Below are 27560 nucleotides of genomic sequence, written 5' to 3'. Positions count from 1 at the left end.
TAGAAGGCAGGAGTGGATAAAGGATGTCAATTAGGAGGCCACTGCAGCCATCTTGGTCGGCAATGATGTTGGACCAAGGGGGTGATATTGGAGATGGAGAGACAAGGACCATCCAAAAGACACTTATGAGGTGTATTTGTGATGACTGGATGTAAAAGGTGGGACAGGTGGAGCTATCAAAGATGACTCCTTGGCTTCTGGTGGATGATGGGATGATTTACTGAGAAACATGGAAGAAAAGCAGCAGGCTTGGGGAGGAAAATTATCATTTCTGTTCTGGACATGTTGAATTTGATGCATCTCTGAGACATCCAAGTGAAAATGCCATGTAGAGAATGGGGCTCAGCTGGGAGAAGTGGCCAAAGATACAAATTTAGACGTCATTGGCATAACGATAGTACTTGTAGTCATGAACATGCATAGGGTCACCAAGGAAATAAGTGGAGAATGAGCAGGGAGGGGCGAAGGCAGGTGGACCTAGTGTAACACTGAGACCCCAGCACAAGAAGTCAGCGTGATCTCTAGGCCCTGGCAAAGGACTCTGCCTCTGGCAAAGCATCCAGAGACACAAGCAATCCCGCAGGGGTGATGTCCAGGGAAGGGAGTCCTTTAGGGAGAAGGGCGGGCCCTCTGTGCGGGCTGCTGCTGGCAGGTCAAACTGAAGTGTCGATAATTTTTCTCTTGGGAAAAATTCCATGATAGAATCAGAAAATGTTTCCTTTTTTGAAAAACAACTCTCTGGATAGCCATAGGTTATGTTGGGAAATGCATACATGTAAATCCCGGTTACATATAATAAAGGAACTTTTCAAAAATGATGTATGTGGCACCATCATGAGGAATTCAAAGAAAAACCACATAATTGTTCATCCACAAAGTTTGTCACTGCAATGTCAGACGTCTGAATGTTTCCAAATATCCTAATGTTTGGCATCATGTAAACCAAATAGGCAGATGTTTGGCAGCCATTTTTTGTCATGAATCATTCTGATATGTAGCATCATGTGTAAAATGACCTAAAGCTTTCTACAGCTCACTAACCCACATACCACCTTTTTAACATAAAGCCAGTGTTTACACCTCGATCTTTTATGTTATGCACTGTTGTTCTCTTAAATCACTTAGAACACTATTTGTCAGTGTTCCCAGACTCACAGATAAAATATCACTTGCACTCCCACCATGAAGCCAAATTCAGATAAATTTTGAGTCAGTAGCATAAGCCCTCCAAGATCCTCATATTGGGCTTTGCTTGTTTCCTAGGTGACCAAGCTGTGCAGCTAGTTACTATTCCAAAGCACACAGCCAGATTCCCATCACTGTGATATATTCCATTTTCTATTCAATTTCATCCCCAGGAGAAAACTCAGGGGTTGTATGGAATTGCACATTTAGACTTGCCCTTCTGTCAAACATTAATAGGATCATGGAATCATCATGCAGAGAGAGACCAGGGGAACTCGTGGAATCAATGTACTCCCGCCCGCAGGAGAATGTTTAACCTAACCCCAAGGAACTAAGGAATCCTTATGTTTACAAGGCAGCTCTTTCCCCTCCAGAAGAGAAGATTCTACAACGTCCAACAAACAATTCTCACTGCTTAGCAACCTCTATCCTGTGAGAACCCTGGGGTGACATGGCATCCACAGCCTTCACGGTAGGACATTGCTAGTCAAAAACAGACTGGGAAGAAAATGACCGAATTCGCCCAGAGATGATCCAGATATAATACTTTGAATTCTGGAAAATATTATGGAAAAGTGAAATCATCAAAGCACAACCATTCACAACATAATGTTTTCCACATTAGATTACTCATGCCTGGAAGAGTCCAAGGTCACTTGGGTCAATTTTTGAGGAGTTGTGGGAATTAACCACTGTCACTCAGTGTACCCTTTTTTCATGTTTCTTCCAGTAAGTAAGTCTCCCAGTGGGATGAAAATTATTTGAACTGTGTCTGCTCTTTTACATATTCTGTCCTGCCCATGAAGAATGCTTTAATAAAACTGTACTCGTAAGTCTTTTTTAAAAAGAAAGTGAATATCTTTGAGAATTTTTCTAGTTTCCTCCAAGGGCTTAAAAAAGGCATCATAATATTCACAGCCCATGTGTTCAGTCACCCTTCCAGCAACATTTGAAGAATCCCTACTGTGTGCTAGGCTTGTATTAAGTGCTGGCATAGAAGCATCTGCTATAATGATCCTCACCATGTGTCAAGCATTAGATAGTGAAGGTACAATGGTGAATGGAATCATCTGGTCTTCATGAAGCTTATAATTTAGAGGTGAAAAGAGGGAATGATCAAAGACCCACACAAACAAATATAAAATGACCACTTTGGTAAGGTTCTCTGAATGCAGAAATCAGGGGGTCCATCTAGTCAAGGAGGCAATAATAAATGACAGGTGATCTGACAACCAAGTAGCAGTCAACCAGGTGAAGATGAGCCAGGAAGAGCATTCTAGAGAGAGAAACTGGCATATGCAAAGGTATGTGCCTGGAAAGAAAGTAGTCATTGGAGGAACTAAACAAGGCTGGTGTACTTGGTGCAGAGAGAACACAGAGAGAATGGGGTGGGGGGCTGGACATTTGATACAATTCTGGTCTCCATCCTAACAACACCAGGAAGCCATTGCAATCCCTTCTGAAGGGATGACATGGCCAGATTTGTCTTTCAGGAAGAGCACTCTGGCCACAGTACGATGACTGGATAAGAGGGCAGGAATGGATGTGGGAAGCCATCTGAAAGACTAGTGTCATAAGGTAGCCTAGAGAAGAGGAAAAACTGGACTAAGAAGATGGCAGTGGAGTAGAAGGCAAGATTAATATTTCAGGGCACATCTAGCAAGCAGAAATGACAGGACCTGGTAATGAATTGATAAATGGTTAAAGGAAAGAGAGTATTTTAAGGATGACATCTAGGGGTGGCCGAATGGCTCAGTTGGTTAGAGCCCGAGCTCTAAACAATAGCATTGCCGGTTCAGTTCCCACATGGGACAGTGAGCTGTGCCCTCCACAACTAGACGGAAGGCAACGAGCTGCCGCTGAGCTTCTGGAGGGGTGGCTGGATGGCTCAGTTGGTTAGAGCGCGAGCTCTCAACAAGGTTGCCAGTTCAACTGCCACATGTGATGGTGGGCTGCGCCCCTTGCAACTAAAGATTGAAAACTGCGACTGGACTTGGAGCTGAGCTGCGCCTTCCACAACTAGATTAAAGGAAAAAAATTGGAGCTGATGGGCCCTGGAGAAACACACTGTTCCCCAATATTCCCCAATAAAATAAAAAAAAAAAAAAAAACGGATGACATCTAATCTCTGGCTTGCATACTAGGACAGATAATGGTTCTCCTCACTGAGATGAGAAACAGGGAAGACAATCATGGCAGGAGTTAGGGTAGGGGAATGGAGGGGGGGTTGGCGATCATGATTTCAGTTTGTATAACTTTAATTGGAAGTGTCTTTGAGATATCCAAGAAAAGCTGTCAAGGAGATATAAGATCAACAGGTCTGAGGCACAGAGGAGATGTCAGAGCTGGATTCTCATTAGAAGTCATATGTTTATCAATTGAAATCATGGGCCAAGGGAGAGGGTGCAAAGAAGAGCGCTTAGGAAAAGACTTGAAGGACTCCAGTCCATAAAGACCATAGAGGAACCTGCATGGGAGACAAAGTAGACAGGACCAGAGGGGTGGGAAGAAAACCCAGGAGCATCATACCATGAAAACCAAGGGAAGAGCCTGTTCCAAGAAAAAAGGAGGCATCAACCATGTCTAAGCAAACTGAAACCTATCTGCAACGAAAAAGAAATCGAGATTACGAATATGGACAATGCTTTCAGGAAATTTACTGCGTGAAGGAGTAGCAGTTGACAAAAGGTGACGTGGGGTTACAAAGACTTTTTTCTCTTTCAACATGAGAGAGGTGAGTGTATTTAACTGTTGATGGGAGAGACCTGAAGAGAGATTAAAGACAGAGCAGAGACAAAGGGCAAGCAGTAGTGTAGTTTCTGGCAATAGGAGCCTTAGTGTAGGCTAGAGGCAACAGGAGCCTTAGATGCAGAGATTTTATTTTGAAGGTACTCACTGTGGGTGTTGAGAAGGTCAGGTTCTCAGACTATATTAAAAATGGCAACCATGTTGCCAGAGCAAGCAGCTTTGTTGCCAGTATCAGGGAACCCCAAAGATACTGTCAGTTGTTCCTCTTGTTGCCACCCTAAGGACAGCGCATCTACTCAGGACACTGCTTATTGGTTGACCCAGCAGAGCAAACATCTGAACCTGAGGCTTTGCTTAACATCTCCAGTCAGACCACCCAACAGGGCTTCTCATTCAGCGACCCCACAGTACTTGTAAACCCACAACACAGAAAAAGGGCTCAGGACCCCCAGACATAGGTAAAAAAGAACAGCAAGTAAGGTGAGTATACCAATAGGTGTTACGTAAAATATCTAGGGGGGTGATGGGGGGAAAGAGGACTTTCCTCAGCCTGACTTTGGGTTTGAGAAAGGTTATCACATTGTTTTCAAACTGTCGGGTTATTTCTTAACTCTTGGATATACTGGCAGCCATTTAAGGGCAAGTATTGTGCCCTTTTTAATCTGTGTGTCCCCAGAGCGAGCCTAGTGCCATCCGTGATACAGAGCAGTTGATGGACCGGGAGGCAGGATCCATCACAGAGAGTGGAAAGAGGGTAGAGAGAGAAACGAGGCTGGCAAGAGAGCCAAGGTGGGATAAGCACGGGGTTGTCTTCTGTGAGAAGAGGTGCAAATGAACGTCCTTAAAACTGTGCTGTGGGGCAATAGCTCTCGAAGCAGCAGATCTATCCAGAGACCTTTCAGGGTGGTTCAACTCTGAGATGCATAACAAGAAGTCTGTATGAGGTTAAGGAACAGGTGGGGAGACAGAATCAAGGGTAGAATGGACTGAAACTGGCAGTCATAAATTTAGATCTTGGAATTTTAAATTGCGGTTGGAGCAGGCACAAAATGAAGGCAAGAATTGGGGTGGAAAAGATGACAGTGAGCAGATGCCAAGGTTCTCATTGGACGAGGGGAGGAAGTAGGATGACGGTAATACCAACATTCCAGAAGGGGGCTGGAAAGCACAGCTGAATGGCCTAGACCTCAAAAAAGAACGGTTTCTGACCGTCCCTCTTTCTATTCGGTGAACTTTATTCATTCTTTAAGTCTCAACCTTCTTCATTCTTTAAGTCTCAACCTTCGTTTGCTACTCTGAGAAATTCCTTCCCATTGATTCCTCCTCTTTACCCCCTCCCACCTTATCCAGGATGTATTGTTTCCTCCCTTCCGCGGGCTCGAACAGCATCTTGTACATGTTTCTAAATTGAATTGCACACACATCTGTCATAACATTAATGACAGTGTATGGAGGTTTGGGGTCTACTGGTCTGGATCCCCCACTAATGACTGTCAGGGTTCAAGGGCAGGGTCTCTATCTTATTTAGACCAGATCCAGCCAGATACCTAGGTAAACATCATTTTGAGGAGAGAGTGCATGGCATTCGTGTGGAGAGGGTCAAGTGCATTTGGACAGTAGACACGTACCCAAGAGAGTGCATGGAGCGAGATACAGATTTGGAAGCTGACTGCAGAGCAAAATGATAATATCCAACATTGCCCACATGCCAGACACTAGCTCAGCACTCTCCATACAATAACTTCTCAGTCCTCACAAAGCTCTTAATGTGCTAGTGATACAAACAAGGAAACTGACTCTCAGAGGGGTTGAGTAACTTGCCCCAGATCACAAACCTAGCGAGAGGGGGAGGGTTTGAACTTGGACAGTCTGGCCAGCATCAAAATTCGGTCTACCCGTGATACATACTATCCTGCCTCCTACCTGAGACTTCTTCAAAGGCAGTGTTATGGGCTAAATTGTGTATCTCAAATTCATATATTGAAGCTCTAACACCAGTACGTAGAATGTGACTGTACTTGGAGATAAGTTCTTTAAGGAGGCAATAAAGTTAAAATGAGGCATTTAGGATGGGCCCTAATCAAATGTTACTGACGTCCTTATAAAAAGAGGACATTTGGACACAAAAAGAGACACAAGGGCTCTGTGTACAAAGAGGAAAGACCAGGAGAAAGACCTCAGGAGAAACCAAACCTGCTGACACCTTGATCTTGGACTTCTAGTCTCCAGAACTGCGAGAAAATAAATTTCTGTTGTTTAAGCCACTCAGTGTGTGGTGTTCTGGCAGCCGTAGCAAACTATAAGCAGTTAGAACTGTGGAAGACTGGGTCAGGGCAGGAACGTGTGAGAATGAGAAGAGGCAGAGGGCCAAGTCTGTCCACGTTTAGAGAATTAATATGATGATAAATAGGTGACCCGACCACAATTCCCAGAAGGCACATCTAACCCTCACAGGGGCCTACAGGGCTATGTCCTGGGTCTAGGATTTCACCGTATTCTTAAGTTTCCATAGCACTTTTCCAGAGGTCTTTCTCATTCCGTCTCATCTTTCGCCCACCACCCGGCAGTTGGAGGGGTAACCGTGGGCACGTTGCCGGACGTCTGGTCTTGGACTCCAGGTCTCATCCCATAAACTGCAGGCTGAGAGTTCTTGGATAGGCTCCCAGGCAGGACCACTATCTCTGCTGTCTTTTATCGAAGCCGAGTCATTTATATTTTAATGAGATTATTTTCCAACTCAACAGTTTATCTTTAGTTTCATTTTCCTCTTGCCATCTGGTCCCCTTATGCTCACATGTAAGGCTAGTGGCTTTCTTTGTCTAAGTAGATTTGTCAATAGTTTATAATTTTTCTTGTCATGATCATAATATTTATTTTTCACATCAGACAAACTCTTCTGGAGACTTGGAAGAAAGTTTTGGATTTCTTTTTTTTTTTTTTTTGTCATGTCTCTCTTTAACCTGAAATTTTTGTTTCTGGGAAACGTGTTTTTTAAAGTAAAGAATTAAATAAAAATGAATGAACAAAACTTTCCAAGCCAATATATCTTCGAGTTCTCATTGCTGCTGGCAACCCTAAACTAATACTTCATTTAAAGAACTGTAGTCGATCAGGCTAGCCTTACAGCAAATGATCCAGAAGGTTTAGACTCATGCCGTGGAAGCGGCCTAGCTTCCCTATGACTTGAAACTCAAATTCAGGAAAATCTCATGTGCAGGAGAGTTTTATTTTTTATCTGTTTTCAATCTCTAGCCCTTAAAGTTCTTATCTTAAAGCTGCTTATCTTCTGCTATTCAGAACCCTTGGCCCGCTCCCAATTACTTTTGGCCTTCTCCATTACTAATCTCTTTCATCATCAATCTCTTTATTTTCCATCAGATTATTTTGAGATTGTTTTCTCCAGTAAAGGACTTTGATATTCCAGTCCTACTCTACTGGCTGATGGCACTGTGTACCTGTCAGGTGTGTGTCAGGAGCTGTTTAAGGAAGGGTAGTCTTGTTGGAAAGCCTGGCCTTACCCAGGGGGCCTGGAACATAATAAACTGCCCTCTCCTGACCTCAAAACTCCATTAGGCCAGCCACTGCTTCTGGCCTGTTCCCCAATGTGTCCCAGGCACCCAGCCACTGCCTGGCACAGTGAGTGCTCAATAAATAAATGGATGAATGGACTTGTTTTCTAATACCAACCTCAACAAAGACTAAAACAAGTATTATCGGTGAAATACAACATGAGAGTGTTGTTCAGACCTGTTTGAGCAAAAGTGATTTAAAAAAATCAGTGACGTCTTATTTATATGATTCATAGTTTCTAGAGAGCTTCAAGTCTCCTGTGAGGATTTATATCAACACCCATTTTAAGGATAATGGGAGTCTTATAAGGTTTTGTTGAGGATTAAAGAGATCATGAATGTAACATCCCTACCACAATCCCTGACATGTAGTGAGAGTTTTTAAAACAGTTGATGGTCTACCCTTTTCTTCTACTGTGTTTCCCCGAAAAGAAGACCTAGCCAGACAATCAGCTCTAATGCATCTTTGGGAGCAAAAATTAATATAAGACCCGGTATAATATAATATAATATAATATAATATAATATAATATAATATAATATAATATAATATAATATAATATAATACTGGGTCTTAATTTTTGCTCCAAAAGACGCATTAGAGCTAATTTTCGGCTAGGTCTTATTTTTGGGGAAACACGGTAGTGCCATGACTGATTCAGGTCCAGAGGTCAGGTTTTGCGTTTCCTGGCCTATTACACTTCCTGCCATACCTCAGCATTCCTCCCACACTGTCCTCAGACTCTGATGGGAAAATCTTTAGGGCAGCAGGCAGAGCACCCGAAGCAAACCAGTGACACTCCTCTGCTCCCATCTTGCAGGGATGAGGAAGGAGAAAATTGTACTCCCATGATTAAAGTGATTGATGCTAAATAGTTAGAAGTAGAGCCAGGGAACCATGCAAGATAATGGGCAAGATACCCTATGGTGATCACTGCAAGTCCCCCTGCTGATTCCCTGCTGACAGCTCTATTTCCAAAAAAATAACAAATAAAATGAGGCTCCTCAGACCCGAGGATTGAAGTGGGAGCCCATGCAGAACCATGATACATCAGCTCAGAGGGATAGTGATTACCATTCAGACTTTTCTTCCAGATAATAAATGCATCACTGAGTTGCCATCAGATACTGTGCCAAAGATAAATGATAACACTTGTGTCCCTTTGGTCGAGGGGACCTGAATCAATGCATCATTTTGAGATGTGGCCCAAGCTTTTTATTTGGTCTGACCTTTCTCTGTATATTTAAAAAAGACTGAAATAATTTAAGTAGCATCTCATTTTCCACAGCCCTCCTTCTAAAGGCCATGCTAATTTCACTCTTTCTTCTCTGACTTTTTCTTAATGCAGTCTTCCTGAGAATGGACTGGCCCATCCATTAGCCCTCCAGGTAGATGACTAGAACTCCATGGCATATAAGGGTCACCTGGCTTCTCCACTCACTCATTGGGTGGCCTGGGGCAGGCACTCGCTGCAGTTTAGTTTCCTCCACTGTAAAATGGAAAAATACACCTACTTCATAGAACTTTCTTTGTCAAGGGTTAAATGAAGTGACAAATATGAATTAACCCTACACAGAATAGACAAAGGTAGATTGTAAGCTATAGTAGCTATAAGAATAACAAGATGGTAGAATGCTCATTGTACTTATCTGTTTTTCCACTTTAATCACTCCCTTTCATCTGGTTTCATTGACACTGTATTTCTTCTTCCACTTTCCAAATAGGCAATAATTGTCTATTGATTTCCCGGAGATGTCACATTTATATAGAAATGTCTATCACCTCTGCCATATTGTGTTCTTCCAGTCACCTAGGTTTACTTTACTCCCCCTCTAATCCATGCTCAGTGCCCCACCCTGCCTCACACTTGCTGGTCCCCACCAGGGACACTCTCCTCACTTCCCACCTCCACGCTGGGTCTGTTTCCCCTTCATTTACCCATTCACAAAAGGAGAATAGAAGTGTAATCTCATAACCAAGAAAAAACACAGGTAAATACGCCAACCGCAAATCTTAAGTGAATTATCTTTACTAAGCATAAAATTAGTTTTATGTAAAAAAGAAATGGATATATTTTATTTATTTATTGCTCCAGGTGTTGGGGATATAGCAGGGAACAAACAGAGCCTTTGCTCTCATGGAGCTGGCATTCTTGGAGTAAAGTTGGGGAGGGAAGAGCAGGTAATTAGTAACTAAATCTATCATATGCTAGTTGCTGGTAGAGTTATAAGAAAGCGTAGGAGAGGTAAAGGGATTCTGTGATGTAGGATTAGTTGGGAAGGGCTCTCTGATGAGGGACCATTTGAACATGAAGCACATATAGCAGGAGTCTTGCAGAAAATCTGGCAGAAAGTATTCCAGGAAGAAGGAACAGCACACAAAAAGGCCCTGAGGCAGCAGAGGGCTAAAATATCCCTTTCTGACACTCAAATTTAAAATGTTCCCTTTTTCTCGGGGCGCACTATGCTTTTCTTTCATAGCATTTACCTCTGTTTATGTTTTATATATTTCAAGATATCTAATTCACTTAACTAGTCTCCCCCTCTGGATTACAAACTCTGTGAGGGCAGGCACCATATCTGTTGCTGTTTTCTGTCATTTGTATATTCAGAATTCACTCTCCTATCTGGTTAAATCATTGAATGAACTGATAAATTTAAAATCGTCATTAATGGCATTGTGTAGTAAATCACTCACAAAATTTATTTTGTCGCGTGAGAATTTTCTTGGGGGTCGGGAGAAATCTCCTCTGAAGAACTGGCATGTTCCTTTTTCTCAGCTAATGAGCACAAATTGAGTAGAATATATTCATTTCTGTTTTGTGTAAAAGGAATTTTATGCTCAGTAAGGAAAATACACTTAAGATTCGGGGTTGGCATATTTACCTGATGAGGAGATTGCATTTCTATTCTTTTATTACTAGTTTTCTCTTTTGTGTAATTTAATTAAGATAAGCATCAGAAAGTGATATTTAGGTGGGGAAGGAAGAAATAAAGGGAGGGAAGCAGGAGAGAGGAAAAACAATATATTCCTCTTTATGGTATCACTTGTCACCCAGAGTGACACTGCTTTGCAAGTTGGGAATGTAGCTGGCTTTAAATGTAGCGATAGCTGCCTGTGACTAGCGCTTGGCAGGTATCAGGACCAACGTTAAGTATTGTACATACATGATCTCATTAAATTCACAACAGGCTATCGGGTAGATAGCAATAGCCTTATTTTACAGATAAGTAAATTAAGCCTCAAAGAGATTAAATAACTTGTCTTAAAACAGAAGAAAGTAGAAATGAGTGCCTTCTACTGACTTGGACGGGGCTGTCAGAATTAAACCCAATGGTTCTGGTCTCCCCGCCCCCTAAGCGTCCATCCCAGCTTGTCAGACAAAGAGAAGCGAGTCCCTCCAATAATGATCACTAACTCACCCCAGGTCTTGACAGGGGTACTTTACGAACATCTATCCCCTTACTGCAACAACCCCTGACTGAACGAATGCACATTGAATGGTCTTTATTTTAAAAGACATTTTGTTAAAAAATAGCACAACGATGCATGGCACCGATTGTAAACTGGGAAGTTGGATGGTGGGAAGCCACTCAGACCTGTGCTAAGAAAGGGGATAATGAATTCCGTGTTGGCAATTCTGAGGAAACTAGAAGAAAACACCTGGATATTCCTATTCGTTCCAGAAATGAAACAGATCCCTACTTGATTTCACTGTGCGGTGGGGTATTTTCCCCGCGCAGTTCGCCGCGCCGGTCTTGGGAACCTCGGGGCAATCCCTGGGACTCTGATTCACAGAATGTGGGCCCAGGGGAAAGGGGTGGCTCCCACAGGCACACATGCACTTAAACACGCCGCCCGCGGTTACAAATCACAGACAGGCACAGGAGCAATCGCGTGCAGTACATACACAGAAGTGTGCACTTCCAAACACATACCTCACCCGTCACACCACAAACACAGGCGCACGCGACCTCACACACTTCTCCCACTCGTGCCCGCACACCACACACAGGCGCGCAACACGCGAGCTCACACATGCTCGCGCACATGTGCACATCTGCGCGCACACGCTTACACTCGCGCTCACACCCTCTTGCGCGTGCACATACCCTCATTCACATACACACACCGCGCGCACACCCTCACACCCGGAGTACACACCCTCTTGTGCACGCACTTATAGCGTGCACAGGCTCACCCCGCTGAGCAGCGAGGGGCGGGGCGGGCGGCCACTGGTGCCCGGCCCCTGGTGGCCAGGAGAGGGCGCGGCGCGGTGGACCGCGGTGGACGCTGGAATCCTTTGCCCTAGCCAGGGCGTGGAGACGCGAGCAGCCAGCCCCGCCAGCTCTGGCTGCACCGTGCTGGGCGGCCCCGAGGGAGCGTGCCCCGGGTCACGCCGGCGCCCGCGAGCAGAGCGCGGCAGGGAGCGCGCCATGGACCGCAAAGAGGGCGCTGGCGAGGAGGATGACTGCGTGGACTCGGGCGCAGAGACCGGAGGGTGAGCCGACGCGGGCCGTGGGCGGGGGGCGCTCTCCGAGTTGCGCGGCAGCTCCTACCCGGCCCGGGACCTTCCTGGACCCAGCGGCCGAGCGGGAGCTGCCCCTCTCGCCGGGTCCCCAGGGAAGTCAGAGGGTCTGTGGCGGGCCCGCGCCCCCCCAGGCCGCCCTTAGAGCCGAGCTGCGTGGTCCATGGCTCCTGGGGGCAGGATGGACCCACCCCAGGGATGGGGGAAAGTGGAAAGACTTACGGTTCAGAATACCCGCCTCCACAGGCCCCCGCCTCAGCCCCTCTTGCCCTCCGTTATTACTGAGATGATGTGGAGTGCCAGGCAAATGCAGTGTCCCCGAGATCATCGTTAGACAAACAAGGGATGCTCTTGCACTTGTTTCGTGAGGACTTTCTTCTTGTATCTCCCGAGCCCTCTGAAGTCCGGGGTGGGGGCTTGGGCATGAGGAAAAGAGGGTAGGACACCCGGCACCTAAAACTCTTTCAGAAGTCGTCTAAGAGGATAGCATTTTTCATTTTATGGCTTTCCGAGATCCCCCACCCCCAACTCCTCCACTCCCCCGCCGAACTTCCTCACCTCTTCGAGCACCTGCCCCACCCATAACTATTTGCCTTAGGTACAGGTGGAATAAAGATCGTGGGACGAAGACCTATTTAGAGAAATGTTCGCTTTAGAGTTTGAGTTCGCTTCAATGGACTCAAACAGTTACCCCAAACCTTCAGAGACTAATTAGCCCTCTCCCAACAAAACCGGTTTCCTGAATGTCTCTTAGGAGGTGAAAGTCATTGTAAAGTCTTCCATCCAGCCCCTATCTCTAGAGGATTTCCCTATGCAGAGTCAGCGCCATGTCCAGGATGCCTTTACCGACCCAGGAGGAAAGGGTGTCTTTTCCTGTCTGGGGGAGGGCTGGAGCTGCCCAGACAGAAAATCTCCATCCTGGAAGGTTGGGAGGTTTAGACTAATTTCAGAGGTTGGCAACATTGTGAGAGTGGCAGAAAGAGAGTCCAGGTCCAGAATGGACCCATGGGTCTGAGCAGTCCCAAAGAAGGGCTCCCTACTCAGCCCCCTTCCTGCAGGCCCACCCCCACTCTTCTTTGCAGCCTCCACTGCCACTGTTAGCCCAAATCTGGGACTTTATACCCTAAAGCATTTGCCCTGTAATGGACTTTCCCTGTTATCCAAATTTGTGATCCTCTATGGTTCAGAACCCAACAATATTCCAGTGGAGTAACCTGACTCCAAATACTGAACTCCCTTACGTTTTCCCACACTTTGTATGTGTGGCATTTATCAACTTTAATTGAAGATCCTTAGCTTTCCCCCCACTCCTGCCTCTAGTTAGCTGGACCGTGAATAGAAGAAAGCAAAATTAACCAGCTCATTTTCAGCTAGGTTAAATAAAGCACCAACTAGTCCATTTGTTTTCAATTTTCAGAGCTCACCTAAAACAGATATTTTTTCCAAGGTCTCCCTCTTGGAGAAATGAGTGGAGAGGAATCCCTGACCCAGGAGGGTGACATCACCCCAGGATCCCAACGAGCAACATGACAGCTGCCAGGACTCCTGGGAATGGCTTTGCTGAACAGAGCATGTTTCCCTGAAAATAAGACCTAGCCGGACAATCAGCTCTAATGCATCTTTTGGAGCAAAAATTAATATAAGAACTGGTCTTATATATAATATTATATTATTGTCATGCAGGGTGTCATGTGGGGTCTCAGTTCCCGCTCCCCGCACAAGAACACAGGATACGGTGAGGCCAAAAAGAAACAACAATAGAGCCACAAATAGGGGAGTCATACCACTATATTCTCGCAGGTGGCTGGGTTGGAGACGCAGGAAGCAGGAGCCACAAGATCGGCAACCTGCCGTCCACTTCTCTGCCAACCAACCCCTTGCTAACTGCAATCTGCGCTTGCTAGCTCAGTCACGGCAGTTATATCAGTGGCTAATGGCTAACCAGTAACAGCTGATGGCCAACTAGTCACAGCTGATGGCCATCTACTACCCAAGCCAGCACCTTTCCTCATGAGGCCGAGAGCCTGGAAACTGCTCTCCTGGCTCTGTCCCCACAATTATATAAGACCCAGTCTTATTTTACTATAAGACATTTTTACTATAAGAATTGTTGCTTCAAAAGACACATTAGATCTCATTGTCTGGCTAGGTCTTATTTTCAGGAAAACACAATACTGACACCAGAGCTTCTATTCTCTGCCTGTCACAAAAGTTTGCAGTTGTAACAGGACAGAATTATTTAAAGAATTCTTATTGCCTCAGTAGCAGCCTTAAAGATACAGGTAGAATGGCCTGCATTTAAATAACATAGTTTCTGTGTGTGCTTATTAGTCTTGTGTTTGCCACATATTCACAAATCCCTTGAAGTTTCGTTTAGTTATCAAAAAGCTGTTCATAGTTTCCCTGCTTTTCTAGAGCTTGCCCCCTCTTACCCTATCTAGCTTTCATATAGCTGCCTAATGTTGGGTATAAAATACAGAGAGAACACTCAATATATATTTGCTATCATTATTATTTTTTAAACACAGATCTGATCATGTCTCTCTCCCGTTCAAACTTTTAGTGGCTCTGTCACTATAAAAGGTGAGGAGCTCAGCGTAGCCTACAAGCCCCCATGCTATGGGTTTCTTCTCTCTCTCTCACACACCTTGCTTCTTGGAAGGTCCACCCTTGTACCCTGCATCTAGCCACATCAGCAGGGTGTTTCCAGGTCCTTGCTTTTGTCAAACTGCCCTCTTTGCCAGCTACGCCCTTTTCCACCTGGCATGCCTCTCCACCAGGTGCAACTCTACTCTTCTTTTTCAAGACTCGGCTCAAGTGACACATCCGCTAAGGCAGAGATCCTTAATTTGGGGTCCATGTATTGCCTCAAGCTTATGCAGAATGGTACCATTTGTGAATTTTTATGAGAAGAGACTGATCTTTATCTTTAAAGTAGCCTGTGATTTCCTCCAAACCAAGTTTGAGCAGGGTGTGAGAAATTTCATTTTCAATAGGTTGCGTTTGAGGTGTTGGGAGACGTCCAAGTAGAGATGATGAGCCTGAATGTGCCTACTTACCTGGAGCTTAGAGAGGAGGTATGTGTGATGACATTGCATTAGGGAACTATCTGCCTACAAGTGGCAATGGAAGCCGCGTAGAGTAAAGCAATTAGAGGCAAAAGCAAACACTTACCTAGCATCACTATGTGCAGGTACTATTCTGAGCCTTTCCATTATTTCATTAATTCATGTAATCCTTAGACAACTCTGTGAAGCAGTGACTACTTAAGGCCAGCCTTGAGAAACTACAAGTGTCAGGTAAAGGAAGATGAGCCAATAAAGGAGACTGAGGAAAAAGTAGGCATGGAATAAAAAAAGGGAAGAAGACGGTATACCAGAAGCCTAAGGAAGAAACAGACCAACGGTGCTACTGAAAAACTAAGAGGAGGAATGTGAAGTGTCTTTTTAAATGGGGAGAATGAAGGGAAGGTAACGTAGTATTCGACACTGGAGTGCAGTGGAGTGGCGGAAGCGGAAGCCAGGAAGGAGTGGGAGGTGAGGAGGAGAAGAGAGCTGGAATCCTTTGTCTGGAAAAGGGGAGAGAGAAGGAGAGGCAGTCGCTGGAGGGGAGAGTGGGGTGAGGAAAGGATTTCCTAAACACAGGCAGTAATTGGACAATAAATATGCACGGAAAGGATTCTGTACGAGGGAAAGGATAAAGATATGAGAAAAACTGATGATCTGTCATGTCAGCTGTCTGAAAAGGCGGAGGCAGGTGGACTTCAGACCACCTGTATGGAGGGACTGGCTCTGGATAGGAGGAGGGACTTCTCCCCTCCTAAAACTAGCAGGAGAGAAGGCAATATGGGTTTACATTTGGTGAAAATTCAGTCCTATCCCAGAAGAATGGACATTTGAAATAGTTGTTTGGACATTGTTGAGTGAGGACCCAGGTGAGATTAGTGGTTACATGTTTACGGCGGGACCAGTCTGCCTTGCTATTTCTTTTCCTGCAGCAGTGCTTAACTACCTAGGGGCAAATAGGCAGAGAGATGGTGAGCAGTTGGGATCCCCAAGGCTTGGGGGAGAGGGACTATTGCTAGTGGAAACCCAAATTAATTTTAGACTGTAATAAAGAATAAAAAGCATTTATTTGAGCAAAAGTTGCTGCAGCCCGGGAGAGACACACATTCAGGTAGCAACTTAAATTGTGCTCCTCTGACAGAGGCTACCTTTTATAGCAAAAGTTCCTGCCCGTATTCCCAAGTAGGTCATTTTGTGTAAAGGAGGTATCCAAATTTGTACACTTCTGATTGGTCGCAATGATGCAGCACTGACTGGTAGGCATTATGCAACCGGATTGATTACTATGGAGCAGTTCTGAATGGACAGGGCAGGTCTTAGTACATTGGTCAAAAGAGGAAACCAGGAACTCTCTCGTAATAGTTGACTCAGGTGCATAACCGAGCAGGGTAGAGTACCGTAAGCCAATAGTTCAGTAGGAGGTTCTTCCCAATATACAGAGTCTGTGAGAAGCCCCCGTCAGCAAATGCCTGCTATGCTGTTATTAGTTATAAAATTTGGGTCCTCAGTTGACCATGGGGAGTCCATCTCTGCAGATAAACTCCTTCTCGGGGTTCATATCAAATGAATCTTCTCAGGGTCCACACTGGGTTGCTGATATGAACATAAGAGCAAGGGATTTGGGTATTTTTTTGAGCTGATTATTGATCCTTTCATAATTATGGTCAAAGAGTGGTTCCAGGAACCATTGTGGGTCCCACGGCCAGTGGGCAGACTGTACTGATCACTTTGAAAGTTACAATCAAAAGAGCCAAACTGCCAGGGTTCAAAATCTCGTTCCTCTACGTAGGAATTGTAGAAACTTGAGCTAATGACTCATCCTCTCTCTGCCTTCAGTTTTCTCCTCTGAAAAAAAGGGGATGGCAATAATAGCAACCACCTCATAGGATGATTTTGAGAATTAAATTAGTCTATACATTTAAAAGCCTGTAGGAACAGCGCCTGGCATAAATGAGTCCTCAGTACATTATTGTTGCTCATCATAGTATTGTTATGAAAAACACTCCAAGTGGTAAACTCAGAGCTTTATATAATAAAAATGTGTATTTCCAGGTGTGTTCCAGACCAGATGTTCTTTATATTCACCCTAGTAGATGCTCTGATGCTTTTCAATGCCTTACACAATTTGATCATCGTTCAGAACATCTGAGGCTATAGGACATACCTCAATATTATAATTATTGTTTTACAGATGAGCAAATGGAGATTCAGAGAGTACATGCCTAATTAGTGATGAAGGGGAGCAGAGTTTGCCACCCCAAAGTATGCCTCTTTGGGATATTATTTTAGGCTGGCTAATTTTAAAGAACAGCAGACCTGGGAGAAGTTCTGGAAACCAAGTAGAAGTTACCCTTTGTAGAAGGACACTTACATTTGTAAGGCTATTTCCCTCAGTGTGCCAGGCCTGCTTGCGCTATTAATGGAGAAGGCCTAGACTTAAAGCTGCATAACAATCTTACCCTTGTTTACTGTGCTTTTCCTGGTCACCTCCTATAACTCACTCACCACCCCCAACATCTTCTTTTGTCTTTAGCTGAAGGTGTTGAGGTGGTGGCTTCTGTCTTTTGGCAAGTTACTTAGTTTTCCTGGGTCTGTCCCATGTATACAGGAGGTATACATGTTATTAAACTTTAATTTGTTTTTCTCCTGCTAATCTGTCTCATGTCAATTTGATTATTTGACCAACCAGAAGAACCTAGAAGGGTAGAGGAAATTTTTTTCCTCCCCCACAGTGGCCTGCTTTGAAGCCTGGGTCTCTATTGCACTTCCCACCTAGTGAACTTGACTCTCAACTTCTGGAATTAGTTCTTGTTTTTTGCTCAGACATATTATTTTGCTTGAAATGCTACCTTTGCTGTCTGACCCACCTAATACAGGCCAAGACTGAAAGCAAACTAGTATTCTTCTGTGGTGATTGATGTCATATTGAAACTCCCATTTTCCACTTGAAAGCAAGCCTTGTGCTTCTGTGTACTTTTTGTTAGGAAAAAACTGGCAAGTCAGCTACTGAGGGTGGTAAACTATCTTAAGCAACAGAATCCCTTGATAGAAGAATAAGCAATGTTGTAAACCCAAACAAACAAAAAATAAAACATAGAATAAGTAAGACAAATGCTTTATAATAGGTGTTTCATTAGTGAGGTCTCCTATATTTGGCTTCTAAGCTACTCTTTCAAATATGACTGTACCTGATGGTTTATTTTCATTCAAATGTTTGATCTGGCATTAATCGTCCTCCACTTCCATGTCACCTGTCCCTGACCTTCTGAAAACATAGGGTCTGTCAACAAAAGAACATCCACCCTAAGAGAAGTCTTATAAGACTTTGTTTGAGCCAAACATGACAATTGCCAGGAAGCAAAATCTCGATGGAGAAAATGTTAAGGAGAATGGCTGTTTTGCAGCTCATTTTATACATTAAAATCAAAGGAGGAGATATAAGGAGGGTTACATGAAATTCATTGGTGGTAGATTAAGGAGGCGGGAGAAAGCAAAGCAGGGGCACGGGGATCTCTGGGATTGGATAAAAAGCAAATGGAGAGGGACATACTTCTTTTACATTTTTGGGTACAGGATAGTTGCCATTTACAGTACATAGAGATGGTGTGTGGGAAACAAGATAACAATGTGTTCACCTGCTCTGTTGCTGGGTAGTTGCATCCTGGAGAGATCTAGAAAAGAAAATTGCCATTTCAAAGGTATGTTATCTGCCATTTCAAAGATATGTTATCTTAGATACACAAAGGCAACAGACAACACAATTTCAAAGGTAAAGATTGACCGATGTCAAGGAAGCTGCAGGCCTCGGGCATAACAACCAGCCATGACTTGCTTTTAGTTAGGAATTTTTATGTTCAGACCATAAAAATTGGTATGGTATGTTCAGACCATCCTGTGTGGTTACTTTCGGTCTCTTTGAGTTTGTAGGGCCCACCCTTCAGGCCTCCTCTTAGCTTCTCAGGTTTCATGTATGGCTCCTTGTGTGTCCACACATCATACCATGGCCTTTATCTTTGGGTGTCCTCCAGCTGACACTTAACTGAGATTTAAGAGATAACAAAAAATTCACAGATCTAGAGTTTATAAATAGGTGGATGGGAAAGAATAGGTAGAATAAATTTTATAACGGGACAGGTTTAAAAAAGGTAAAAGGAGAAATCTTGCATAGAAGACAAGATGGTCTATTAGGCACTTTATAATCTTTGTGTTCAAGGTGGAGCTAGTTAACTCTAAATTACTATGGCATGTAATTCAACGGACTGAGAGTTAACAAATGAGGTCCATGATGCACTGAGCTGATGTTTTACAGAAATGTCAAGATCAATTTTACTGAAATGCCAAGATCAGTTCTCATGCCAAGATTTTCCTGGAATAGAGAATTTAGGAAAGTATTCATTGTATACATATGAATTGATAATTAGGTTGTTAACAGTGGTAAACTATCTTAAGTGCAGACCCATTTATATATGATTCCTATATGTATAATCATAATTAAAATATAGCCAAGGGACTGCATCTAACATTCTCTTCATCATTGCCACGGATGCTAAATAAATAATATTTGGAAATGTCTACGAAATGGGTAAGGTGTGTGAAAATATATAATCCTTGTATTCTGCTCATCTGTATTGTGTCCATAAATTTCTCATCCTAAAATTCATGGACTCACATTTCATGCTTCTTTCTGGCAGAGTTGAATGTCTTATGTATAGCCAGCTGGGTAAATTCTTAGGATGTGAGACTAGTAAACAGGATTCCCAAGACAGGTATCAACTGCTGTTCCCTTCTACTCTAAAATAGCTGGGGAATAAATACCCCTCCAGAGACCAAAACCTATTTAGTATATACAAAGTTGTTTTAAGCTTTACAGTTTGTCTTTCACTGGCAGTATTTCCAGTGAATAATCTTTTGGAGGTATTTGGACTGTATTTTAAGAGCTATAAGAGCAGGGACCTTGACTCAGTCTCTGCTCTTCCTCATGATAATTATTCTAAGGAAAAGAAAGTAACTATCAAGCTATATTTATAAATATCTCATCAACATGTGCTTTGCAAAAGTGAACAATCAGGAACAATCATATAGCTAACAAAAGGGAAATGGTTGAATAAATTATAGTACATCACTTTATCTAAAATTATAATTATAGGAACCACGTAACAGCATGTTTTGATGGTGTTTTGTGAAAAGAGCAGTTTAAAATTGTATCTCCATCATTATGGCAACCACGTACAAATTACACGAACAGGATCAGAGCCTGGAAAGCAATGTGAGATTTTAGGTGATTTTTTTTTCTGTTGATTTCTGGTTTTAATGGTGGACAGGGATGGAAGTTGGGGTGATGGATGGAAAGAGCGGTTTGTGCTGTCTAATGTCAAGCTTGAACTTCATCCAGAGAGAGACATGATCACATTTGTACTTTGCAAAGATTAAAGATTGGCTGCTGTATGGGGAAGGACTTGGAGCAGGTGAGCGTGACAGTCAGGACACTGACCAGTTGGCAGGCCTGACCTGGGCAGTACCTTTAGTGACAAGAAATATGGAGAAATTCGTGGCAGGGATATTAGTTGTGCTAGCACTTGTCCTGAAATACTACTGTTGCACTTTAAGATTCTTGAAATACATTTCAAATGTAAATTTCATTCTACATGTATTTCCATCTGTATGCAGATCTTTAAAATGTATGCATATGTGAAATCCATCTGCCTCAGGAATATTTGGAAAATGCTAGCTGAAAATACTGACAAATTTTTAATACAATAAATAGTCCTATCGTACATTCTTATTGAACTGTTTGGTTTGAATTGTCATGCAATTTCTTTCCGATCTAGCCATCTTAAGATGATCACATGTAATGGAACTGTTTCATTGTTGCATCTACCACAGTAGATATTTATGGAGCATTCATTGCACTTATATATAGTTACATTTCTAAGCATTGGCCTCAAGTTTATTTTTGTCCTGCCTGATTCCAGAAAACATGCAGTGCACAAACACTGGGGTTACAAATCATGGTTTTCAGAATGTTACTGATCCTTCCTCTTTCATTTTCCTTAGCCAGCCAGCGTGTCTCCTTGCCCTCGCCAGTTCGTTCTACCTTGCCACCGCCCTGCACACATAGTTCAAGCTCTTATCACTTCTCACCTCCTGGTCTGCCTACCAATAATACCACTTTAGTCTCCTAATCAATAATATAAAAAATTGGATTAGATCTAGGAGGATGCAGTTGGCAATATATAAATAGATATGCAAATGTTGGTAGTTGTTATTCTTACCACTTTTAAAATTCAGTGATTCAATGACTACTGAAGTATTTCATCAGAAAAGAGAAAACCACATGCTGTTTTTCTTGCATTTCCTTCCTCTACCAATAAATCGGTGCATCAGTTTGTGTAAGACATGTAGATTATTTTAACTAGTAAGAGCCATGCTTATTAAGGTTTTTTTTTTTTAAGTTTTGCATATACTGTACTTTTTTAATGTGGTAAGAAACTCAAGGGAGTGAAAACTGGATGACTTAAGAAAGGCGCTGTGAGACTAAGTAAATATAAGGAGTGCATATCTATAAAATTAAACAGAATTAACCACATTATGTGCACCACTGTGTCCCCTAACTACCACCTTGACAGACTAAATCCCTAGATGCCTGAGAGATTAATTTCCTACCGAGAATGACTTTAGGACACTGAGAGGAGAAAACTAATAGCTTCTATACCAAATACGTTGCCAGACAGGGAAGGCTTAGCAGCCACACTAGTAGGGCAGAAGCTTAGTAGAGATTAAGCAGGCAGATCCTTGGCCAGAGGCCCATTCGCACAGAGGCCGAATGCCAGAGGCTGATTTTTTAGCACAGAAACTGATGGCTAATTTCACCCTGGCCCTAACCCTGCCTTTTCCCTTTCCCGATCACGGCCCACATCCTGTTACTGCACTTACTGTCAAGTAGGATTTCTCCTTAGATGGACCTGAAATCAGACATCATTATGCCTTTGTGTTTCCTGATGGTCAGCCAGACCTTGAATATGGAAGCCCTCACAGCCGGGATCCCCTGCTTACTCTCCCCAGGGTCCACTACTCTTCTGCACAGAAACATTTGCCCCTGTGATGGTATTTGGTGTGGTGATAACATTTGAAGGGAACCTTTTGGGGAATTATGACCCCTTTGGGAATCTGTTGAAAACTCTGAGCCTTCTCCCCAGAAAAATAAGCATCCATTCAAAAATTTGCCAGTAAATTTAGATGGTTCAGGACCCATCTGGTCTCCCATCTGGGGCAGTCACGGAGCCCATATGAAGAACTCTAGATTTCTAAAGTGCTTTTCAAGTTTTGCTTTTAAATTCAGACATAACTTTATTTTGCACAAACAATACTCAGCACTATAGTTTTTAATTTGTGTCATTCCTTTACGAGTTAAATGCTACCTACCACTGACTTTAAAATGCTAGCTTGAAGAAATCATTTGGATAATGAAAAATAATGTCTAATCTTTCTAATACTAAGGTTTTGTGTTTCAGGTCTGACTACAGCCACATGTCCTCCACCAGCAGTAAGTATGGTTTAAATATCCTTCAGCAGGGTCTTCACAGTCCCCCAGGGATCAGTCCCATCTACACATGTAGAGAAGGCCATCCCCATGACCCCAGCTTTAATAGTAAGACTCACCAAAGTGGAGGCTTTTCCTGGAGAATTTGCACCTTGATTGCAGGACTAGATATGCCACTACTTTCCCTATGGAAATTCAGCCTCGAGGAACTAGCTGAGGCTTTATGAACATGAATGCTTCTAAAACACTTTCTCTGAAGAATCTGAGATAACTCATTGATGCAACAAACATTTATCAAATACTTAACTGCCTGAAGGTTAACAGCTTAGAACACATTCATTGGATCCATGGAGTGGCCCCAACTCATCTGATAGGCAAATTTCCTCCCTTGTATTTCTGTGTCTGCAGGCAGATGTCACAGGTAATTATTAGTATTATATAAGGGAATATGTTTATAAACACAATCAGCATAGAAAAACTTACCTCTATATTAAATATTAAATTTCAAGTAAATCTATTCATGGGAAATTAGGTCTTATGTCTAGGAATAATTTACAGTGATTCAGGTGTGCAAATGACCAAAGCCATTCAGATTGATTCAACATTTATTTTAAAATAACAAAAAATTGTCTTATGATAAAGTGCTGATTTTTACAATCAGGACAAAACACTTCAGTATTTACTAGCTCACTATCATGTTAAACTCTCAATTCTAAATAGTTCCCAGTTGGAAAGACATTTAATTGGATTATTCTGTTTACTAATGGCCTGGCTTGGTTTTCCTTTACAATAAGAGACTGTGTAGAAAGCTGGAGCTCTGAAATTGTAATTTAGTGTCAAATTATATTTAGTTATTAGTATAACTGCAACGAACAATTTCTTTCATTTCAGCCAACTGGAGACTTAACATTGCCCCTTAGTTATTAAGAACCATTAGTAATAATGAGAATAATGCTCCAGTGACATGCGTTCACACCCTGAAGCTTTAGCATTCCTAAAATCAGAGAAAGCTCCCTTGAACTCTCTCTCTGTGCCGCCATTTTCATTCCACTCACTTTTGCCTAGAGGCTATATATTTTTAAAGAATGATTTTTATAAAGTACTTGCCCAAAGCCTTTTCTCAATTTGTAGCTCTCAAATCAGCCCTCTGGGTCACAACAAAGCACTTCTCTTGTCAGAGAAACTGGTAATTCGGTTTGGGATGTTTTCCTCTCCATTATTTTAATTGCAATCTCTGAACTGGAATTTCTCTTAGTGCCACTGGGATCAATAGCCTTTTATTGCTCTTTCTTTTCTCTTTAAATATTTGGTGATTCCTGCCTCACTCTTCAGCTCTGGGGCCTCTTGGTGAGTGAGAATGTATATTTATATGTGTTTTATATTTCAGTTAGGAAATGTATTTGGCTACAAATAACGACTTGAGAAAAACATAATGACTTGAACAAGTAGAGATGTATTTTCCTCTAACATTAAAAAAAAAAAAAGTCCAGAGGAGGCAGTGCAGGTGTGGTGTAGAAACCCCTGCAATCATCCCGCTGCACCATCCTCAGCTTTTGGCTTCCATCCTCCGAGTTGCCTCAGAGTCACAAAATGGCTGCCGCAACATAGCCATCACGTGCCTGTTCTGGGCAGTAAGAAGGGATGAGTGGATATTGGTGGGCCCCTCCATGTCTTTACCCCGTATGTTGCCTGGTCTGTCTTTCCTCCCAGCCAAGGAACATAAATCACACCCATACTCAGAAGGCCCTTAAGCAGGGACTGAATGGTAACAGTGAACCCTTTCTGAAAAGAAAAAAAATAAAGTCTAGAGTCTTAAATCCTTTAAAACATAAGTTCAACAGTGCTGCAATCATAAAAAACATTTTCCAAGTAGATTTTTAAAATAGTGTTTCCCCACCAACTGTATAATCACACAGAGGACCGAGTAGAGAGCAAGTTAATGTGGTTACTATCTACCCTGAATGATTCAGTTCTAGGGTCGCTCTCCCTTCACAGCTGACTTGGTGGGGCTGGTGCCCCCTGTGTGACCAGTGGGGCCCAGGGGACTGACCATCCCAGTTCCCATTTGTCGGTCCTGGAAGCAGCTCCTGCATTTCACTGTGATTCTACTGCCCTCAGTCAGCCTCTCTCACCCAGTGGCTTGTTTCTGAATGATGCCTGACTGGAATTTGAGCATTGGTTTTAACCATTCCCTGTTAAGAAGTAGATTTTTCTATGTCTGTGAGTTGTTCTTATTCAGCATTCACATGATGCTCCTTTATCCATTGGTTCCTGAGTTCACAGGGCCAGAAATGCTTCCTTGGGTTGAGCTAGGTTAGAGTCTGTTCACAGTTGGTTTTCGTCCTTACCAAAATTATGAGGAAAGCTTCCACCAAGAACACTAGTCAATGTTTAGTCATCTTTTCCCTCAGTGCAGGGGCTGCTTCCTCATGCTGCCTGCCCCTGATGGAAAATGAAGAGAGGTCATCACCAAGACAAAGTGCAAGAATTAGGTGTCCTAGGTCCTAGTCCTGGTTCTACCCTTAATGAGCAGTGTGCTTTCAGACAAGTCAATTACCCTCTCTGGGCTTCAGTTTCCTCCTCTGTGGAATGATATGGCTGAGCTGAATGGCCTCTAAGGGCCTTTCCAGAAGCTCTGGGATGCTAAGATGTAAATGTCTTAGAAACTCCTCTAAGCAGAGAAGAAGGGAAGAAGGGAAGATGGAGGAAAAGCGAGAAGGAGTGAACAATTGAGGAATCTGTACCTTTGTTCATTGTCCGTGAGTAGAGTCTGGAGGAAGGGCATCCTCTCTGTTGGCCCATAGCATTAATCCTGAAGTGAGGGCTGTTCAGAATCACCCTGAGCTTCTGCACTGTGAGCTGCCTGTAAATTGGTGGAAGTGCAGACATTGTGGTGTGGGGCAGTCGCTGCTTTTTAATCCCTGTCCCCTTGAGAAAATGGACAAGGTACAGGGTTATGGAGGGCACGTGGATTGCTGGATATCCTGTTTTTCCTTAACCTCATGGAACATGGTGTCGCATTTCCATTGTGTCCGATGTCACTTTCAACTCTGGAGCAAGCAGCTAAGGGGGCTTCTTTAATGAATGGTCTGGTGTTATGTAGGTGAATTTTTTCTACTTGTGACTGGTCCATTATTGGCCTTTTTAGATTGACAGGGCAGACAGGCTTTTTCTTTTTTCTTTCTACTTCTTTTTTCTTTCTATTAGGTTGGGGCAAAAGTAATTGTGGTTTTTGCAATTTTTTTAACCTTTTAAACCACAATTACTTTCGCACCAACCTAATACAAAGCTAAACACACTGTAAACACTCAGGAGACCTCAATAAATCATAATGCTTCCCAAGGAAGACGAATTTAATTTAAACTCTCAGAATTTTTCCAGAATCCTGGTAAGGAGATCATCAAGCCACGATGTACAATTTGCATGCTTAAGTGTTAAATAAATAAGGGGAAGTTTTATAAACAGGATAAAAGGAAAAACAATAATTATGTTGGGGAAAAAAATCAACTGGGCCATGTAAGGTTAATGGAACTTCCATCATGTTTGATTGACGATTTCCGTTCCAATAAAGATTACAATCATACGTGGAGAACTAATCTTAAACATGCTGGGGGCTTTTAAATGATATTTTTAGGACAGTATAACATTTCTTGGGGATCTGTAGCCCCAGGATAATGCCAGTAGCAAGTGGCCAAAGAATGAACTAGTTCTCTCTATTTGAGACTGTTCTCTGTTTGCCCCCCTAATTCGTGTCCTAAAACTGTTCCTTCTCAAACTCAGGTATAGTCATTAACTCTCCCAGGCCCTTCTGAACTGCCTGCCAGTGACAGCAGGAATGTGTTACAGTTCTGAACCACTTCGTACTTTTTGAAGCACAAATGGTAGAAGATCAGCTGAAGTGACAGAGGGCCGTTGGCAGTGTCCTGTGGGATTCGCCCAGTCTGAAATCGTGGGGAAATGGCCACGAACAGTGTGTCCTGCTGATCTGAGTCCAGGAGCGTGTACCAAGCTGTGTATAAGAGGCACACGTCATGGGTAGGTGGGAGTCGCTGAATCTTCTTCAACCCGCCCAGGCCTCAGATTCCTGCCCTCCACCAGCTTTCTTTGCGTGGCTTCCTGCTCTGTCCTTCCAGTGACTCGGCAGCTTGCCCGTTTCCTGCATACGTGCTCCCTGCTGACCCCGAGCTTTCACAGACTGCAGGTCCAATGGAGTTCTGTCCCCTCAGCTGTGCTGAGGTCTGTGACCTGCCCTTGAGGGCAGCCCTGACTAGACTCAGCGAGTGCTCTGGGCCCCTGGATGCGATGCACTCTCATCTCAAGGAAAAAGCATCAAGTGGGTGTTTCTCACACAGGAAAGTCAGGGTGTCTTGGTTAATTGCAAGGCACTGTAGCTGGTCAGAGCCACACTGGGGACTTGCCAGCTCTGCGTCGGTGTCAGTCTGGAAGGACATCTCATTGCTTCCTAAGGCTGCCTTTTCTCACAGGCATATCTCTCTCCACATAAATGCCACCTTCTCCCTTTCATTTCTTTGTCGTTTCATCTTTTCTTTGAAGTTTCAGGATACTGAAGCGAAATATGTTTTGATTTTGTCCTTGGCCACAAGCATGCCTCCCCTAAACATGGAGGGAAAGAGAAGCCTATTGTGACTTAATTAATACACAAATGTAAGGAGTTTTAAAAGCAACGCATTGAAAAGATATGATTACATACTGTAGAACTTGTCACTCATAAGGAATATTTGAATATATATGATCTGTATTTCCACATCCAAGAGCTAAATTCAGACTTGGGATGATGAAAGATTCATTATTTTCTTTCTGTTTTTATTAGAGGACTTATTGACATATTTTGTTCATTGTAGAGCCAGTTTTTAATCACGTCCCCCCAAAAAAGAAGATCTGAATTTTGGAAGAGGTAGTAGGA

The 27560-nt window shown here is 43.1% G+C and overlaps 1 protein-coding gene across 1 annotated transcript in view; it reads left to right on the top strand.

The window, feature by feature from the left end:
* The first annotated feature begins 11936 nt into the window (after positions 1 to 11936).
* FAM124A (family with sequence similarity 124 member A) overlaps positions 11937 to 27560 on the top strand; it is a 75177-nt gene continuing 59553 nt past the window's right edge. The window contains exons 1-2 of the mRNA XM_033105103.1: positions 11937 to 12004; positions 22608 to 22639. Coding sequence (XP_032960994.1) covers positions 11940 to 12004; positions 22608 to 22639 — 97 coding nt within the window. The 5' untranslated portion in view covers positions 11937 to 11939. The remainder of the gene's footprint in view (positions 12005 to 22607; positions 22640 to 27560) is intronic.

This window comes from Rhinolophus ferrumequinum, chromosome 4, assembly GCF_004115265.2.
Source record: "Rhinolophus ferrumequinum isolate MPI-CBG mRhiFer1 chromosome 4, mRhiFer1_v1.p, whole genome shotgun sequence".
Taxonomy (NCBI): Eukaryota; Metazoa; Chordata; class Mammalia; order Chiroptera; family Rhinolophidae; genus Rhinolophus; species Rhinolophus ferrumequinum.
This window is presented reverse-complemented; position numbering and strand designations above follow the sequence as displayed.